Source organism: Drosophila tropicalis, unplaced genomic scaffold (genome assembly GCF_018151085.1).
Source record: "Drosophila tropicalis isolate 14030-0801.00 unplaced genomic scaffold, ASM1815108v1 contig_593, whole genome shotgun sequence".
NCBI lineage: Eukaryota > Metazoa > Arthropoda > Insecta > Diptera > Drosophilidae > Drosophila > Drosophila tropicalis.
Genome location: NW_027173070.1, coordinates 9,031,874 through 9,050,340, shown reverse-complemented (window position 1 = coordinate 9,050,340; position 18,467 = coordinate 9,031,874). Strand labels below are relative to the sequence as shown.

At 38.4% G+C, this 18,467-nt stretch overlaps 4 protein-coding genes across 6 annotated transcripts in view; all 4 read left to right on the top strand.

Moving 5' to 3' along the window:
• zip (myosin heavy chain 10) overlaps nt 1-8,880 on the top strand; it is a 39,054-nt gene extending 30,174 nt beyond the window's left edge. The window contains exons 6-13 of one of the 3 annotated variants that reach the window (XM_068291417.1): nt 529-552; nt 1,535-1,558; nt 2,240-2,332; nt 2,395-5,134; nt 5,248-6,083; nt 6,145-7,440; nt 7,517-7,680; nt 8,269-8,880. In XM_068291417.1, the coding sequence (XP_068147518.1) occupies nt 529-552; nt 1,535-1,558; nt 2,240-2,332; nt 2,395-5,134; nt 5,248-6,083; nt 6,145-7,440; nt 7,517-7,680; nt 8,269-8,407 (5,316 nt within the window). In that variant the 3' untranslated portion in view covers nt 8,408-8,880. Of the gene's footprint in view, nt 1-528; nt 553-1,534; nt 1,559-2,239; nt 2,333-2,394; nt 5,135-5,247; nt 6,084-6,144; nt 7,441-7,516; nt 7,681-7,788; nt 7,933-8,268 lie in introns of those variants that run through there. The other 2 variants (XM_068291420.1, XM_068291418.1) reach the window with 2 other exon arrangements.
• A 1,185-nt stretch (nt 8,881-10,065) lies between these two features.
• On the top strand, nt 10,066-14,137 carry LOC137577700 (uncharacterized). The gene is made up of 2 exons (XM_068291234.1): nt 10,066-10,729; nt 10,791-14,137. The coding sequence occupies exons 1-2, from the start codon at nt 10,288-10,290 to the stop codon at nt 14,042-14,044; spliced, it is 3,696 nt and encodes a 1,231-aa protein (XP_068147335.1). The 5' UTR covers nt 10,066-10,287; the 3' UTR covers nt 14,045-14,137.
• A 1,663-nt stretch (nt 14,138-15,800) lies between these two features.
• Nucleotides 15,801-16,307, top strand: cato (cousin of atonal). The gene has a single exon (XM_068291739.1). It carries the CDS (start codon nt 15,801-15,803, stop codon nt 16,305-16,307), a length of 507 nt encoding a protein of 168 aa, XP_068147840.1.
• A 1,461-nt stretch (nt 16,308-17,768) lies between these two features.
• Nucleotides 17,769-18,233, top strand: prim (primacord). The gene has a single exon (XM_068291518.1). The coding sequence runs from the start codon at nt 17,921-17,923 to the stop codon at nt 18,065-18,067; it is 147 nt and encodes a 48-aa protein (XP_068147619.1). The 5' UTR covers nt 17,769-17,920; the 3' UTR covers nt 18,068-18,233.
• The last annotated feature ends 234 nt before the right edge of the window (nt 18,234-18,467 follow it).

Below are 18,467 nucleotides of genomic sequence, written 5' to 3'. Positions count from 1 at the left end.
CTTAAAAGGTTGCCATGGTTGCTTGATTCCATGAGTTCCTCTTAAATATAAATATCCTTAAAATTAAACAAATTTACCTACATACATAAGTAAAAGCTACTTGAGGTTTAAGTGGAAATATTTGAATATAAGCACATATCTTTGGCAATATTTTTGGAATATTTTTTATGATTCTGCTTTGGAATTATATATTTAAATATACATAAATAAGAATCAACTTGATTTATTTTTTATTTTATTTTTATGTTTTAATGGTTTTTCCTTTCTTTTTTATTTATTTTCATGTGCAAACGTTATCTTTTTTTTACCCAAACACACCAACCACACATGTATACTATAAATATATATATACACATACATACACCTGCCTACCTACACACACACACCTACACCTACCTGTTGTACATTACGGACTGGTTGTTGTCTTCACTTCTTCTTAAATGCTTAAATTGATAAATGAATTTTTGTATATTTTGTATAAAACCGAAACTGAAATATCGAATCCTCCCACCACTCAACCTCAACCAGGTGCCGCATCCTGCCGTGCTCATTGTAAGTATGCAAAAACTAAGATTGAAAGAAAAACCGAATCAAATTATTATTATTTTTTTTTTTTTGTTTAACAAATTAACAAGATATATAATTGTTAAATATATTTTCGTTTTGTGAAAAATCATTTTTATTATTATTATTTTTGAATGTCTTTATCGTGTTTTTTCACTTATGATGCATTTTTTTTTTTAAATTTTTGTGTTTTTCGTTTTTTAAAATATTTTAAATTTATTTTGCTCTTAGTCTCTGCGTTTTTAATTGTCTCTTAAGTTTTTATTTGTGTTATTTTATTTTCATTTGCTTGCTGTTAAAATATTTAAAGCTTAATATGTTCTCAGTTTCTTTTTGTTTTCTCTAAATTATTAAATCTATTAAAATTTGTTTACATTTTTAGTTGTCTTTAAAAATTTTCATTTTTTGCTTAAATTACATTTCTTAATTTTGAATTTGTAATTTTTTTTTTTTGTTTTGCCTTTAAATAATTTAAACATAATTTGTTCCCAGAATTTTATTCATCATTATGATTCAATGTGTTTTTAATTTTATGTTTTTTTTTTATTATTTATGATTTTTATATTTTTAATTTAATTTTATCTTTTAGCCTTTTTTAAAATTTTTTATTGTTTTTTAAATATTTTCACTTCTGTTTTTTTTTTTTATTATTAATTTAATTTTGAATCTCTGTCTTTTTACGTTATAATTTTTAAAAGTCCGTAAAGTTTTTTTATTTATGATTTATTACTTATTTTCAATTTCTTATCATTCGCTATTCTGTATGAAATTTTCTTTTAAAGTTTTGTTTATCATTTGTTTTTTTTTTTTTTGTACCTTCTTAATTGATTTCTGAATGAAATTGTTAATCTTTGATCCTAACTGTCATATATATACATATATATATATATCTTTCTCTCAATCTCTTGTACCTAATCCAAAAAACTATTCATGCCAACTCGCTATTATCGCCTGCCTACGCATTTTTTAGAGTAGTCATCAAGAGACATTTGCGGTAAAGTATCACATCAGCCACGCCCATGCCCCCAATTAAAATAAAATATATTTATTAATAAATTAATGTACATATATAGTTGTAAGGCACGTATTTTTATTTGTATTGTATTATGGTGGCAGTGAAACTGACTCCAGGCAACGTTTATTCATTTATCTCAGCTCCTCTATATCATCATACCTTACAACACCTTAAATCCTACCTTATCCTAATCCTTGCAGAACTTTTGCGTCAACACAAGAAATTACGTAAATGTCAAATGTAATTATCAACGTCATTCGATAGCTGGACAATCAATGAAGATTCTGAATTGTCACTCATCAATCAAATATCCAAATGAGAAGAAGCCGCCCAGTGTTGATTTACTATTCGAACATGAAATGATCCAACTATCGGAGGTGGTGGTGGTGGTGTTGGTTGTTAAGAGATTGTCCAGCGTCCAAACCAAAAATTTGTTGTATGTTTAGTTGAGAGAAATTGCATGTTGTGTTTCCTTTGTAGAGACCAAGACTAATATTCGTACAGTTCTGTTATAGATTTATTTGTTGTATAAATGTGTCTTGTGATTGTTTAGTCTAAGTTATTTGTTTTATGTGGCTAACCACCTTTCTAAAAGAGAAGCAATACTTTAACTAATTTACTAATTGAATATGCTTTTCCTTGTTTTCTATATATCCTTAGGGTGAACTGGAGCAACAACTATTGCAAGCCAATCCCATTTTGGAAGCCTTTGGTAATGCCAAAACTGTAAAGAATGACAACTCATCGCGTTTTGTAAGTGAACTAATAATTATTTAAAATTTATATGTACTAAGTTTTGTTATTATTTCTTATAGGGTAAATTCATACGCATCAATTTTGATGCTTCGGGCTTTATATCCGGTGCCAATATCGAGACATATTTGCTGGAGAAATCGCGTGCCATTCGTCAAGCCAAGGATGAACGTACATTCCATATTTTCTATCAATTGCTGGCGGGTGCCTCACCCGAACAGCGTGAGAAATTCATTTTGGATGACGTCAAATCGTATGCATTCCTCTCAAATGGCAATCTACCCGTGCCCGGTGTGGATGATTATGCTGAATTCCAGGCGACGGTTAAATCGATGAATATTATGGGCATGACATCGGAAGATTTCAATTCGATATTCCGTATTGTCAGTGCCGTATTGCTATTTGGTAGCATGAAATTCCGCCAAGAGCGTAACAATGATCAGGCCACATTGCCAGATAATACGGTAGCCCAGAAGATTGCTCATCTATTGGGTCTGAGTGTTACAGATATGACACGTGCCTTCTTGACGCCACGCATCAAGGTGGGCCGTGATTTTGTGACCAAGGCCCAGACCAAAGAGCAAGTGGAATTCGCCGTCGAGGCCATTGCCAAGGCTTGCTATGAACGAATGTTCAAATGGCTGGTGAATCGTATCAATCGTTCTTTGGATCGCACCAAGCGGCAGGGTGCCTCATTCATTGGCATTCTCGATATGGCTGGTTTTGAGATATTCGAACTGAATAGTTTCGAACAGTTGTGCATCAATTATACGAATGAGAAGCTGCAACAGCTCTTCAATCACACCATGTTCATTCTAGAGCAGGAGGAATATCAGCGCGAGGGCATTGAATGGAAATTCATTGATTTCGGTCTCGATTTGCAGCCAACAATCGATTTGATTGATAAGCCAGGCGGCATAATGGCTCTGCTGGATGAGGAATGTTGGTTCCCCAAGGCAACGGATAAGACATTTGTCGATAAATTGGTATCCGCCCATTCGATGCATCCGAAATTCATGAAAACCGATTTCCGTGGTGTGGCCGATTTTGCGATTGTCCATTATGCTGGACGTGTGGATTATTCGGCAGCCAAGTGGCTAATGAAGAATATGGATCCGTTGAATGAGAATATTGTGTCCTTGTTGCAGGCATCACAGGATCCGTTTGTCGTGAACATCTGGAAGGATGCGGAAATTGTGGGCATGGCACAGCAGGCCCTGACCGACACACAGTTCGGGGCGCGCACCCGAAAGGGCATGTTCCGCACTGTGTCGCATCTGTATAAGGAGCAATTGGCCAAACTGATGGACACACTGCGCAACACGAATCCGAACTTTGTGCGCTGTATCATACCCAATCATGAGAAGCGGGCGGGCAAAATCGATGCTCCCCTTGTGCTCGATCAGTTGCGTTGCAATGGTGTGCTCGAGGGTATACGCATCTGTCGCCAGGGCTTCCCGAATCGCATACCCTTCCAGGAGTTCCGTCAGCGTTATGAGCTGCTAACACCGAATGTTATACCCAAGGGCTTTATGGACGGCAAGAAGGCCTGCGAGAAGATGATTCAGGCTCTGGAATTGGATTCGAATCTATTCCGTGTTGGCCAGTCAAAAATCTTCTTCCGAGCGGGCGTCTTGGCCCATTTGGAGGAGGAGCGTGACTTTAAGATCTCTGATCTGATTGTCAACTTCCAGGCCTTCTGTCGTGGATTCCTTGCCCGTCGCAATTATCAGAAGAGATTGCAGCAGCTAAATGCCATAAGGATTATTCAGCGTAATTGCGCTGCCTACTTGAAGCTGCGCAATTGGCAATGGTGGCGTCTCTATACCAAGGTCAAACCATTGCTGGAGGTCACCAAGCAGGAGGAGAAACTTGTCCAGAAGGAGGATGAGTTGAAGCAGGTGCGCGAAAAGTTGGATACCTTGGCCAAGAATGCCCAGGAATATGAGCGTAAATATCAGCAAGCTCTATCCGAGAAGACAACAGTGGCCGAGCAGCTGCAAGCCGAGATTGAACTCTGTGCTGAGGCCGAAGAGTCGCGTTCACGTTTAATGGCCCGCAAACAGGAGCTGGAGGACATGATGCAGGAGCTAGAGACACGCATCGAAGAGGAGGAAGAACGTGTCTTGGCTCTGGGCGGTGAGAAGAAGAAATTGGAATTGCATATCCAGGATCTGGAAGAGCAACTCGAGGAGGAGGAGGCAGCACGCCAGAAACTTCAACTCGAAAAGGTTCAATTGGATGCCAAGATTAAAAAGCATGAAGAGGACTTGGCCCTCACCGATGATCAGAACCATAAGCTCATCAAGGAGAAGAAAATTCTCGAAGAACGTGCCAATGATCTGTCCCAGACTCTTGCCGAGGAGGAGGAGAAAGCCAAACACTTGGCTAAACTGAAGGCCAAGCATGAGGCCACCATAGCCGAGTTGGAGGAGAGAATGCACAAGGATCAGCAACAGCGTCAGGAATCTGATCGCAATAAGAGAAAAATAGAAACTGAAGTGGCAGATCTCAAGGAACAGCTTAACGAAAGACGCACCCAGGTGGAGGAGATGCAAGCCCAATTGGCGAAACGTGAAGAGGAACTCACCCAAACACTAATGCGCATCGATGAGGAATCGGCCACCAAGGCCACAGCGCAAAAGGCTCAGCGTGAACTTGAATCCCAATTGGCTGAGATTCAAGAGGATCTCGAGGCCGAGAAGGCAGCCCGTGCCAAGGCCGAAAAGGTGCGACGTGATCTCAGCGAGGAATTGGAAGCACTTAAAAATGAATTGCTTGATTCTCTGGACACCACAGCAGGTACGTCATGACAATTCCCAAAACTTTTGAAAAAAAGAAAAAAAATTCGAAAAAATATATGTTATCTATGAAGTTTTCTAAAAAAATAATGCTAAATTTCGTGCATTTTCCAGCCCAACAAGAGTTACGCTCAAAGCGAGAACAAGAATTGGCCACATTGAAAAAGTCTCTGGAAGAGGAGACTGTCAATCATGAGGGCCTTCTCGCTGAGATGAGACACAAGCATTCCCAAGAATTGAATGGCATCAACGATCAATTGGAGAACTTGCGCAAAGCCAAGGCTGTTCTCGAGAAGGCTAAGGGCACTCTCGAAGCCGAGAATGCCGATTTGGCCACCGAATTGCGTAGTGTAAACAGTTCGAGACAAGAGAATGATCGTCGACGCAAACAGGCTGAATCCCAGATTGCCGAATTGCAAGTCAAATTGGCCGAAATCGAACGCGCCCGCTCCGAGTTGCAAGAAAAATGCACGAAATTGCAACAAGAGGCGGAGAATATAACAAATCAACTGGAAGAGGCCGAACTAAAGGCGTCCGCTGCAGTGAAATCGGCCAGCAATATGGAATCCCAGCTAACGGAAGCCCAACAACTTCTCGAAGAGGAGACACGACAGAAATTGGGTCTAAGCTCCAAGTTGCGTCAAATCGAATCCGAGAAGGAAGCCCTGCAGGAACAACTCGAAGAGGATGAGGAGGCAAAACGGAACTTTGAAAGAAAATTGGCCGAAGTCACGGCTCAAATGCAAGAGATTAAGAAAAAGGCCGAAGAGGATGCCGATTTGGCCAAGGAGCTGGAGGAGGGCAAGAAGCGACTTAATAAGGATATCGAGGCATTGGAAAGGCAAGTCAAGGAGCTTGTAGCTCAAAATGATCGTCTCGATAAGAGTAAAAAGAAGATACAATCCGAACTGGAAGATGCCACCATTGAACTAGAGGCACAACGCACGAAGGTAACTAAAAATTTCACCCATTAGAAAGAATCCATCGATGGTAATAATTTCTCTATTTTAGGTGCTCGAACTGGAGAAGAAGCAAAAGAATTTCGATAAAATTCTCGCTGAAGAGAAAGCCATATCAGAACAGATCGCCCAAGAGCGTGACACGGCGGAGCGTGAGGCTCGTGAAAAGGAGACCAAGGTGCTGTCCGTGTCCCGTGAATTGGATGAGGCCTACGATAAGATCGAAGATTTGGAAAATAAACGTAAGCAATTGCAAAACGAACTCGATGATCTGGCCAACACGCAGGGCACCGCCGATAAGAATGTTCATGAACTGGAGAAGGCAAAACGCGCCCTGGAATCTCAGCTTGCCGAGCTGAAAGCACAAAACGAAGAGCTCGAAGATGATCTGCAGCTAACCGAAGATGCCAAATTGCGTCTGGAGGTCAATATGCAGGCGCTGCGCTCTCAATTCGAACGTGACCTGCTGGCCAAGGAGGAAGGTGCCGAGGAGAAGCGCCGCGGTTTGGTCAAACAATTGCGGGATCTTGAAGCCGAACTCGATGAGGAGCGAAAACAACGGACAGCGGCTGTTGCTGCCAAAAAGAAATTAGAAGGCGATCTGAAGGAGATTGAGACCACCATGGAAATGCATAATAAGGTTAAGGAAGATGCCCTCAAGCATGCCAAGAAGCTGCAAGCACAAGTCAAGGATGCTCTACGCGATGCCGAAGAAGCCAAAGCGGCCAAAGAGGAATTGCAGGCACAGAGCAAAGAAGCCGAACGTAAGGTCAAGGCCCTGGAGGCGGAAGTTATGCAATTGAGCGAAGATCTAGCCAGTTCGGAGCGTGCCAGAAGAGCAGCCGAAACGGAACGTGACGAATTGGCCGAAGAGATTGCGAATAATGCCAATAAGGGATCCCTAATGATCGATGAGAAACGTCGTCTGGAGGCCCGCATAGCCACCCTCGAAGAGGAACTGGAAGAGGAGCAATCCAATTCGGAAGTTCTGCTTGATCGTAGTCGCAAAGCACAGCTACAGATTGAGCAGTTCTCCACCGAATTGGCCAACGAGAAATCCAATTCGCAGAAGAACGAGAATGCAAGAGCCCTGCTGGAACGTCAAAATAAGGAGCTGAAGGCCAAATTGGCTGAAATTGAGACAGCTCAAAGGACCAAGGTGAAGGCAACAATAGCCACTCTCGAAGCCAAGATTGCAAATCTCGAGGAACAACTCGAGAATGAGGGCAAGGAACGTCTGCTGCAACAAAAGGCCAACCGCAAGATGGACAAGAAAATCAAGGAGCTGACCATGAACATTGAGGATGAGCGCCGACATGTCGACCAACACAAAGAGCAAATGGATAAGGTAACAAATCAATAAAGAAAAAAACAAATAGAAAATTTTCTAAGCATTAATTCTGTTTTTCTATGCGTATCCACAGCTGAATAGCCGAATCAAACTGCTGAAGCGCAATCTGGATGAGACCGAGGAGGAACTGCAAAAGGAGAAGACACAGAAACGCAAATATCAGCGTGAATGTGAGGATATGATTGAATCGCAGGAGGCCATGAACCGTGAGATTAACTCACTGAAAACGAAATTGCGGTAAGTAAAATGTTTAAATTATTTTTGTGGGTTTATAATTTGATGGACGACTCTTATTTTTTTTCGTTGTTGTTTTTAAATTTCGATATTTTTTTGTGCGTTGTTTAGCTCAATACAAGTGGCAGAGACCGAAAAGGCCAAGGCCTATTCGCCCAAAAAGGATGCTGCGCTCATTATGAATTGTGAGGGTCTGCATTAGGTGGTTCCCCCCCTGCTTCAAAAATAAAAAAAAAAAAAAAAAAAAAAACAAAATATATATAAGTTTCTTGCTTTTGTGTTATCGTAGGCGCGCGCTGTAAGTGAAAGGCTCCTTCAATGGCCATGCATAAATCTTAGTCGAACCAAATCCCAAAAAAACAACCACAAACCAAAAACAGTCTCTCTTTCTGTTCTGCATGTTAGGATCCACATCCAAAGAAAACCAAAATGTTGTGTGCCCATGACTAATGACAATCCCAGAGAACCCCCCAAATATTTGTTTCTCTTGTTTGCTGCCCCTCTCCAATTTACTTTGCACGTGAAAATTCTGAAATTCTTTTCGCATATGAAACTAATCCAAATTTTTCCCTCTCTCCTTTACTCTCTTAGACGCACCGGCGGCATGGGCCTCAGCTCCAGCCGGCTCACGGGCACACCATCTTCCAAGCGGGCAGGAGGCGGTGGCGGCGGGGACGACAGCTCATCGGTGCAAGATGAATCATTAGATGGCGAGGATTCCGGCAATTGACGCGTTAATTATTAAAAATCAAGAGAAAGCAAAACAAAAAAAAAAAAAAATAATAAACGACTATATTTAATGTTTCTTTTATATAATTTCTCTGTTATTTTTTATATAAACTATTATACATACTTAAATTAAACAAAAAAAAAAAACAAAAACAACATGAACATCCACATTTTTATAACGATAAAAACAAAAAAAAAAAAAAAAAAAAATGTTGTAAAACACATCCACACAAAAATTCCCATAAACTTCAGAATAAAACAAAAAAAAAAAAAAACATAATATCCCTCAAAACAAAAATATACATTTATAGAATATTAACAAAGAAAACGAAATTATTACTAACAATTTTCCAAACAAGATAACCTCTTGAAATCAATTACAACTAATGGTCGTCAATATCTCACAATCAATCAACCAACACAACAACGACAAGAATACATTTCCACAACTTTTTATACCTTAAAAAACAAAAATTAATAACAATTATGAATTCCCCTATAGAGAGATAGTATATACAATTGATGATGCAATATGTAATACCTGCATTTAATACAAACAAAAAAAAAAAAAAAAAAAAACTAAACACAAAAAGTAAAACCAATCAAATGTTGATCAAGCAACTAATATACGAATTTCGTTTTTGTTTAGAACTAAACAATAAAAAATATTTGCTATATAAATACAAAAAAATTAAAGACAATGTATAAATATACACTATGGTTTTAGCAGGCTCTAGGACTTTTACAGAGACAAAAGGTCAAAAGGAAAACATGAGAAAAAAAAAAAAGGGATTAGGTATGAAATCTTTTGAGAAAAGGATTTAAACAAAATAAGGAATACCTTTACATTTTTCAAATCATACCATATTCATTCCAGCTCGAGATGAAAAAAATTAAAGAAAATCTGCAATTTCTATAAAGGAGGATCCTATCATACTTAAAACTCCTTTTTTAATCAATTAAAAATATAGAGCATTAATGCTGATTTACATAATGATATATGAAATGTAAGTAAAAATGTATGATAAATGAAAACATTTAATGCAATTGACCAATGGCTAAGTTTAATTAGTCTTGTCAGTTAGTCAAAGCTTATTAGCTAAAAAGAAAGATTCTTTTCGACGAATTTGTTAATCCTTACTTCAGCTTAAATGCACAGGATTTTACTACACTGCAAACGCAGCCATAAGTAATTATTGATATCTGTTCAATACTTAATTTGTTCCTTTTTACCTTAAGAGTTAAATATCCAAAACTTCTTAGAGCATTTCCGAAAATGCTTTGTCATTTGTACTAAAATACGAGTGATTCGTTTTATTAAAGTTCAAACAACTCACTTTAGTCGTTTAAAATTGTTCATAAAACAAAGTTATTCGTAACTCTATTATTTCCATCTTGAGTTTGTGAGTTATTAGAAACCTTCCAAACCTTCACCCTTAAATAGAGTTACTGGTTTTGGGGCTGTTATAAAATGTTTCAAAAAGAGTTAAAAACTATGATTTTTGGACTGCCGATGTCTCTTGTTTTGGATGCATCAGACAATAGTCCAAACCAAAAGTGTACTCTGGTCTCTGGTACTCAGTTTTGTAGTGCTGGGCTAAAATGTTAGTAGTAGGAGTTTCTGATCTTTGACTAGTCCAATCCATGACAGGCATTGAATATTCTGTTAAATGTGCTCGTAGTCAAAATACATAAAATGAAAAATTAAATGCGAACTTGTCGTTAAGGTGTTTTTTTTCTCAGTACATTGCACACACATTATAAATTTTTGTTGGAGTTTCGTACTTGTTCGCATGCGCAATAGACCAATGACCACCATAGCCTAAGGAAGGATTGAAGAGCACTATGGTGGATTGGTAATAAATAAAGGAGACGAGGAGAATGGAGGACTTACCCAAATTGATACGTGTCTATCGGGCCAATGAATGTCTATGGAATCCCAATTCATTGGGCTTCTACAACACAAACTTGCGGGACAGCGCTTGGCGTCGCATTGCATTTATATTTAGAGATTCGTTCACGATTGATCAATTGAAATCACAAATTCGTAAACTGAAGCGATACTATGTGGATGAGTGTCTGGCCATTGACAGTTGTCAACGTCAAGGATTAAGTCATGTGCCGCGGTATTCATTCTTTGAGGATCTAAGTTTTTTGACTGCCACAAAATCATTTCAGTTGGCGCAGATAAGGGCCAAATTGTGCAATGAACAAATCAACTGTACCATTGAGAATGCGGATGCCTTTCTGCTCAATAGCAGTCAGGAACGCATTCCCAGTGTTCATGTTGATTTTCATACACCCGCATATAGATCTTGTGAGGGTAAGTTGCGAAAAAGAATTCGTTAACATTTATATTATTCACCCATTCAATGTTTGTTTAGCTTCGCTGAATGAAGAAGAGGCAGAGGAGAAAGCATTTGATAGTCATTTCAATGAGGAAAGGCTTAATACTTCTTATATACGTGCTGAATCGGGTACAGATCGTTGGTATCCCACAGAACATTGTGTTAGTTGCTCTAAGAACAAATACGATGATGAGGATGTGTGGAAAAATAGTACAAACAGAGGTATTAGAAACCAGCCTAGGGCAGTCCGAAGTAGACCCTATATTCAAAGCGAATCCACAATAACTAATCAATGTGATTGCAAATGTGAATGTAGTCTAGATGAAATGGCATCTGAACATGAGTTATCTAGAAGTGGGAGCAGATCTTGGAAAAAGTATGAAAAAGGCAGCAATGATAGCGATATCAGTGCCTGGCCTAGTGCCAATAATTCCCAATCGATTAGACATGCTGCAAGCAATAGAAATAGTGGCACTAACACGCCTTTGAACAGGCATGGTCGGGGTAGTGGCTATAACTCACCTACGGAAGACACATGGAGCCTTCATAGAAGTAGCCTAAATCTAAGAAGCACTAGCCTCTACAGCAATTGGCCAGGACCCAAGCTATGTGGTCAGACTAGACCTAGGAAATATCTTGTACGCTGTAAACCCTGTGCCAAGACGCGAACTTCGGAAAAGAATTGCGGCCGACACTGGAAACGTAACAATGAGGCCATGTGCCAGAGACTAAATGCCGAATTGCCCAGGCAAAATAACGAAGATACATATCAATGTGCCTATAAAAAGCAAAGTAATTTAGATCATGGACGTCGTAGATCTTCGGGGGCTGAAAGACATGGCTTGGATTCAAATCCCTATGCCTATCCGTATCAGGCACAGCAACAAATCGTTCCTTTGGGAAATAATTTTGAGAATGCAAAGTATTCTTTGTATTTCAAAAAGAAGAGACGTAAACATGATTATCAAGAGCAACCAGCAATCGGATGTATTCAACCACCTCTAAACACCAATTGCCATTGTTCGGACAATTATAATAATTCCACCATGATGCATTGTCCATTTCATCAATATAACTTTGAGTATCAGCAATCACAACAACCACAAATTCCAGCACCACCCACCAATCCTATGGAATATCCACCGAATACTGATTTCGATAATGCACCACAAAATGCAAATAGTCCACCAAAGCGAGTAAGTCAACCATTAGAGGAGCCAAGTACTGAAGCAGCAGAAAACGATCTGCAGGATAAGAGAATATCTGATCAACCACAAGAGCTAATGGAGAATCCAAGACCTAACCCGCCTGCTGTATCACCATGTAGAGATAGTGGTCAATCCGAATATGTAGCTAATCCTGCAATTGAGCGTGAGCAGAAAGAAACTAATCCTGAGCAGGAATATAGATCTTCACTAGAACGACGGCAGAATCAAGATCCTCATGTATTTAAGAATGAGGAGCAGCAATATAGATTTTCTCAAGATCAACGACAGAATCAAGATCATCCCGAATATGCAGCTAATCCTGAATTTAAACGGGAGGAAAATTATTCCGAGTATGAAAATCATACTCAGTATGTCCGTTGTCCTTCATACGATCGAGATAGGCATAGAGAATATCGACGATCGCGGCGTCGACATGATAATGATATGGAATATGATGATTATAGATGGAGACGGCCATCAAATGATCATATGGATGAACGAGAAAGATATTCAAGGTACAGAGCACGGTCTGAAGAATCTGGAAGAAGAAGAGATTGCTCACGAAGGAGAGATAGAGATGATATCGAATATGTGGATTGTCCTGCATATAGACGAAGATCTTCTAGAGGACGAAATTATAATGATGATGACGATCAACCTGCTAATAGACAAAGATCTTCTAGACGACGAAATTATGATGATGATGACGATCAACCTGATAGACCCATTAGACATAGTGCAGAACAAAAATACTATGATGATCGACCGCAAAAGGAAAGTAAAGAAAAAAGAGATGAAGAAAGTTGCGATGAAGATTGTCCTGGCTTTAGCGGACATAGACAAGATAAAGAGACCAAAAATCGGCCTTCTAGCAAAGCCAAGCCTAAAATGGAAGACAGCAAAAATTGTGGAAAAAAAGAGTGTTCGTTTGAAAAGAAAACACGACAACAAAAAATTACTTCGGAAAAACCCATGGAGGAATCACGAGCACGAAATCGTAGTCCATCACGACCTCAAAGAACAGTCAAGACTACAAAAGGACGATCAACTTCCAGGTCAAGAGATCGTGACGCAGCCTCGGATATGGATGGTATAGAAACGGAAACTGAAAGAAACTATCCCATGGAGTGTGAATGTGAAAGTGATTCAGATCATCATCATAGGACAGAAAAAAATAGAAGATTCTCTAATAGCAAAACTAGAGAATCATCAAATCCTCCAACAGAAATAGATACCGAAGTGGAACAGGATATCCGGTATAAACAACGAAAGCCTTGCAAATGTCCCGAAATGTGTGAAGTGGCAGTGGAAACCGATATCGATATGACTCTCAAGGGAAGAAACAATACTAAAAATCAAAATTGTTTAGATTGTTATTGTTCCAAAGAAATAGTGGAGAATTCCAACAATGTGCTATTATGCGAATGTGATACAGATACAAAGAGCGCAGATTCTCGAAAGGGAACACAAAAATCGAATGGAAATGGGAATAACCCTAAACGGGGATCACCAAAGCTAAATAATAAGAATTCTTCGCCATCACCGGCAAAAAGACAAGCAACATCTATGAACACGGCCAATAAGAATCGTCAACGTTCTGGCTTTGATGCCTTTCCAACCCAACCAGCAGCAGCAATGCCGCAGATCGTACAACCTGTCATTCTAAAATCTTTTCTTATGCCACCAACCATTGCAAAAGCCACCATGGGCATTATTAACAATCATATTTCCAATTACAATAAAATTCTTCTAGATCAACAATGTCTGGCCAATAAGCCAGCAGTTCGTTGTTTGCGTAAGAAACCCATATCCAAGCCTTCGCGTAAAATTCAAGTCAGTGATAATCCAACTGTCGTATTGACTGGTAATCCTTTTAAATCCATTGATTTCAATGCCACCAAAAGAGATGTTATAATACTCCATCCTCCAGTTAAGGATTTTCGCCCGTCAATCAATTCCTTTGTCATGGATGACGTTGAAGTCAAACACGTGAAAGTTCAAAATGCTCAGCCGGAAGCTAAATCACAATCTCGAGCACCTCCTTCACCGCCGCCAACAAAACCCAAGCGAGTAATTCACTAACTTGCTGATAAAATAAAAAAACCAACACCTACTACCAATTCATTATAGTTGCAATTTCTTCCCCATAATAAAGCAACCAACAACCACCCAAAACATTGAACATTATTTCAAAAACAATACAAATAACCCATCGATGGGGTGTTACGCTTCAGTCAATCAATCAACCAGCTCCTTTTATAATTAATTTATGACCCTTCAATTTCTAGTGCCCAACAATCATTCAACCATATCGAAGCATTGGGATCATGAAGGTTTATTAATATTACATATATATCTCTATATGGGAAGTGTTTTTGCTGAATTATGTTAGCTTAACTCTATGGATATTTAAGTATGATCCAGATCGTTATCATATATACATATGTATGTAGAAGACAACTTTTAAAGACTTTCAAAATAGAAATCTACTCATTTTCAAAAATCTCAAAGTTACTTTGTGTTACTTTTTCCGCGAAATGCATGAATTCATAATAAAATTTATAATAGTGTTGAAACATAGACACATAATGCTACTCGCAACTTATCAGGAATACGTGTTCAAGAGGCAGCATGCTGATTAGGTTATTAGGCCTATCTTTATTTACTTAAACGTTCTGGGACTAGTGAGATAGTTGTCTGAACAGACTCAGTACCTAAAAAAAACGCATTTTGATTTTCTACGGATACAAAGAAATCTTTTAAAAAAAGTACACTTCGTGTACGCTGAGAGTTTTTGAATTACTTTAAAGAATAATGGCTCACTTGTAACTATTTAAATTACGAATTAGATAAAGACATTTAGACAGATTGCAGAAAAAAGATTTTTGTCGACCTCATAATCTTAAACTTATGACTATTTACCTCTAATGTATGAAAAATTTAGCTGATCATCTCAACGGATATGTGGAAAAGGACCCCTAAAAAGTATTTTATTCTGCATTTGTTTAGGAGTACCACAAACGTTTTCGTCCTTTTTGTATAGTGTTGTATCAGTTTTTAGTCCAAGCCTGACCCTGACCATATGTTGTTCGGTTGCACAGAGCAGTGTAACATATGGCCAGTAGACATAGACACGAGCCTGAAATGAAAGAGTCTTCTCCACAGGAAAGTTAATTGATGTGTGTCAGAGCTCATCCCCTCATACCCCGAGTGGCTCCTCCCTCTATCACACTGTCTCTCACTCCCTCTCTGTCTCTGTGTGTGTGTGTGCTGTTGAGCGTGAAAGTCACAAATTATAAAAAAAATAATAGTGAAAAAAAAAGAGAGAAGATCCCATGTCCATGATAGCGCCAATTTGGCACAAGCTATGACCGACGCGTGCCTCTCTTGCTCGCTTCGATCCCCTGGTGTAGGCGTGAATATAGCAGCAGGGAAAGGACCACAAGAGGGACAGAGAGATAGATAGAAGAGGCATTCAACCGTTCTAACCCCTAACTGCTGTGTGTGTTTGTGTGTGGTGGTAGCTTCTGTCTCTCCTTTTAGCGATCCTTGGGCTCAACAGTATGGTAATTGCCCAAGGTAAGCAGATCCTGCCAAAAGGGACATGGGGCAAAGGGTCATTTGCGGGCCGTTTACACAAACTTGGCCAGCGGTAACAGCGCAGCAGCGGTGAAAATATTTGTAAATGGTAAAATCATCTTCAAGGGTTGTTGTACTGACTTCAACTTCGACTCCGACTCGAAATTCCAATTCTGACGTCGACTTCCATTTCACAAAGTCTCGTCATCAGTCAGTTGCAAGGCAACTTGCGTGCCGTTTAGAACTCTTCTTATCCGCCATGAGCTATTATTACTCATCTGAAGACGATTTGGGCAATGCCAGCCCAGAATTTCAATTGCAGAATTATCATCCATTTATCTCAAACGATTGGCAATTTCTGCAAGTGGATGCTAAGGCCCAGCTGCAGCAGGAACAACCGGAGCACCATCATCTCCATCATCATCATCAGCAGGAACAGCAGCAAGAGAAAAAGCTGATGAGATCGACTCTAAGTGATCAAACCACTCTTAGTCCCACCGTACAGAAGCGAAGACGTCAGGCAGCCAATGCCCGGGAACGAAAACGTATGAATGGCCTTAACGAAGCTTTCGATCGGCTCAGAGAAGTTGTGCCCGCCCCCTCAATCGATCAGAAATTATCCAAATATGAGACATTGCAAATGGCTCAATCCTATATATTGGCTCTCTGCGATCTGCTCAATAATGGCGAAGATGTGGACGATGCGGCGTCTTATACGATTTTTGGAGGTAGCGAAAGCAGCTACGAAATGAACGGAGGGCAGTAGAAGAGATAAAGAGATGAGATAACCAAAGTGAACAATGCGTAAAAAGTGTTTTAGTATAAAAATAATCTAAATATAAGATTCGTTGTGATAGTTGAAATAAATAATAAAAAAAACCAGAAGAAATGAAAAAGCTATTAAACGCAAAAACAACTGGGACTTAAGTTTCAGACGGGAAAAACTCTGTTAATTAAAATAAAACTCAAGAACTTTTTTTCTCACGAGAACTCATTAAATTAAACATAGCGTTTGTTTAAGGTGCTAAACTAATAAAATTCTTTGGAGAAAGTTTCGCATAAACGATGGAGTAATAGAAGAGAAAAGTTTAATGTGGAATAATTTAATTTAATCTGAATGAAAATCAGTATATAGTATACGGAAATATTCGATTAGATTTCCTAATCCAATTGATAACATGGCCTAAAGTAGAGATATTTATTTATGTCTTGAATATTTTCGATTAGATTTACCATAGGTAATTTTAGAGGTTAAAACCTTTAGATTGGATGGGCAGTCAGCAACAAAAGAAACCAACTAACTAAAATTGTTAATACATCATGAACAATTGTTTATGTGGGTTTATTCTTTAATAACTACCGCCGTAAATGTCGATCATTTTGCTTTAAGGCAATTTTTCGTGTTTTGCTTTAAGGCAATTTTTCTTTGAAATTTACTTAATTTGTTTTTAAAGTAGTTAAAGTTACAATTATAGTGTATATTAAAGTTTCTTCAGAACCTTTATTCTCATGTTATGGTATTGACTAGTTGTTTTCTGTGAAATACTCAATTTCCACAGAATATTAGAATGATTTAAATGCAGCTTAATTGAAAATATTGACTATAAGAAAAGCAGCAAGAAAGCTTTGTAAACTAATAACAATCCTTGAAAGTTCAAACATTATTTAGAGGAACGGGGCTAACTTCGGCCAAGCCGACAGACGCACTGAGCCACGTATATAGACTCGTTGGAGGTTGCACGAAAATTAAAGTACCCTTTAACTAAAAATAACTCATAAAATTTACACCAGTATTGACATCAGTCTATATCTCATATCCAACTTTAAGCAACGACAAGTTTATAAACTGTTCGAAATTTTATATAGCCAAAAATCGTAAGTAAAATTCTTAATATTCCAAAAATATTTGATAATTTTTAGAGAGAATTCTATTAAAGCTTTTGAATATAAATTAACTCATTGAGTTACTTTTCTGATAAATAGGTAAATAAATAGGAGAAGAAAAAGACTCACTTGTTCACAGACTTAGTTTCTTTTCTCAAGTTAAAATAATGTATATTAACATTTCTCCTTGTGGCTATTTCTCATCACTACCAACATAATTTTGTTTTTAGCCATGCGCATGCTCCTCTCATTTGGCCAAAAATGGTTTTAATAGAGAAATTGCAAACAAACGATTGGCAGTTCGTGTCGTGTTTTGAGGGACAGCAACAGGACAGGACGACGACAACAAAAACATTCAAGTCGAAAGTCTCCTTATCAATAAAGGATTGAAAACATAGTAAATTAATCCTATTCTGTCCATCATAAACATAACCAGCAGCAGCAGCAGCCGCAGCATCAACTAAAGGATATAAAAAACCGACAAATTACAAGAACATGTGTCTATATTTGGGAGTAATGGAACATTTGGTCGATGTTGTCGCCTATTGTGTGTGCCGTGTGTTGGAACTATCATTGTTCACCGTAATTATGATTTTTGGTTCGGCCAAATCGCAATTAGAATTGACTGATGACCACCAATGACCCAATCAAAATAACAACAGGATGAGGCTAAGCCGTGTGTAAGATGATTTCAATTTGATATAAGCGAAAGACTTTTCTATATTCAATAACTAACTACATACACATTAGTAACATATACATCTACATATATGCATAATGCTATTTAATACGTACATGTAAAACAACAAAACAAAAAAAAAAGAATTATATGTAGAATAAATTTATGTGTGTACAAAGTTTTTTGCTGTTTTGTTATTGATACTCTTAGACAGAGTGCATACAAAATTTCTTTAGTCATTTGTAATAGAACAAGTGCCTTTTCGACCACATAAATTCTTGGTCTGCATCAGATTCTAAAAAGCATGCGATATACCCATGACTGTTGGTCTCACTATGTGCAATGTTCTTTAACAGTTTGAGA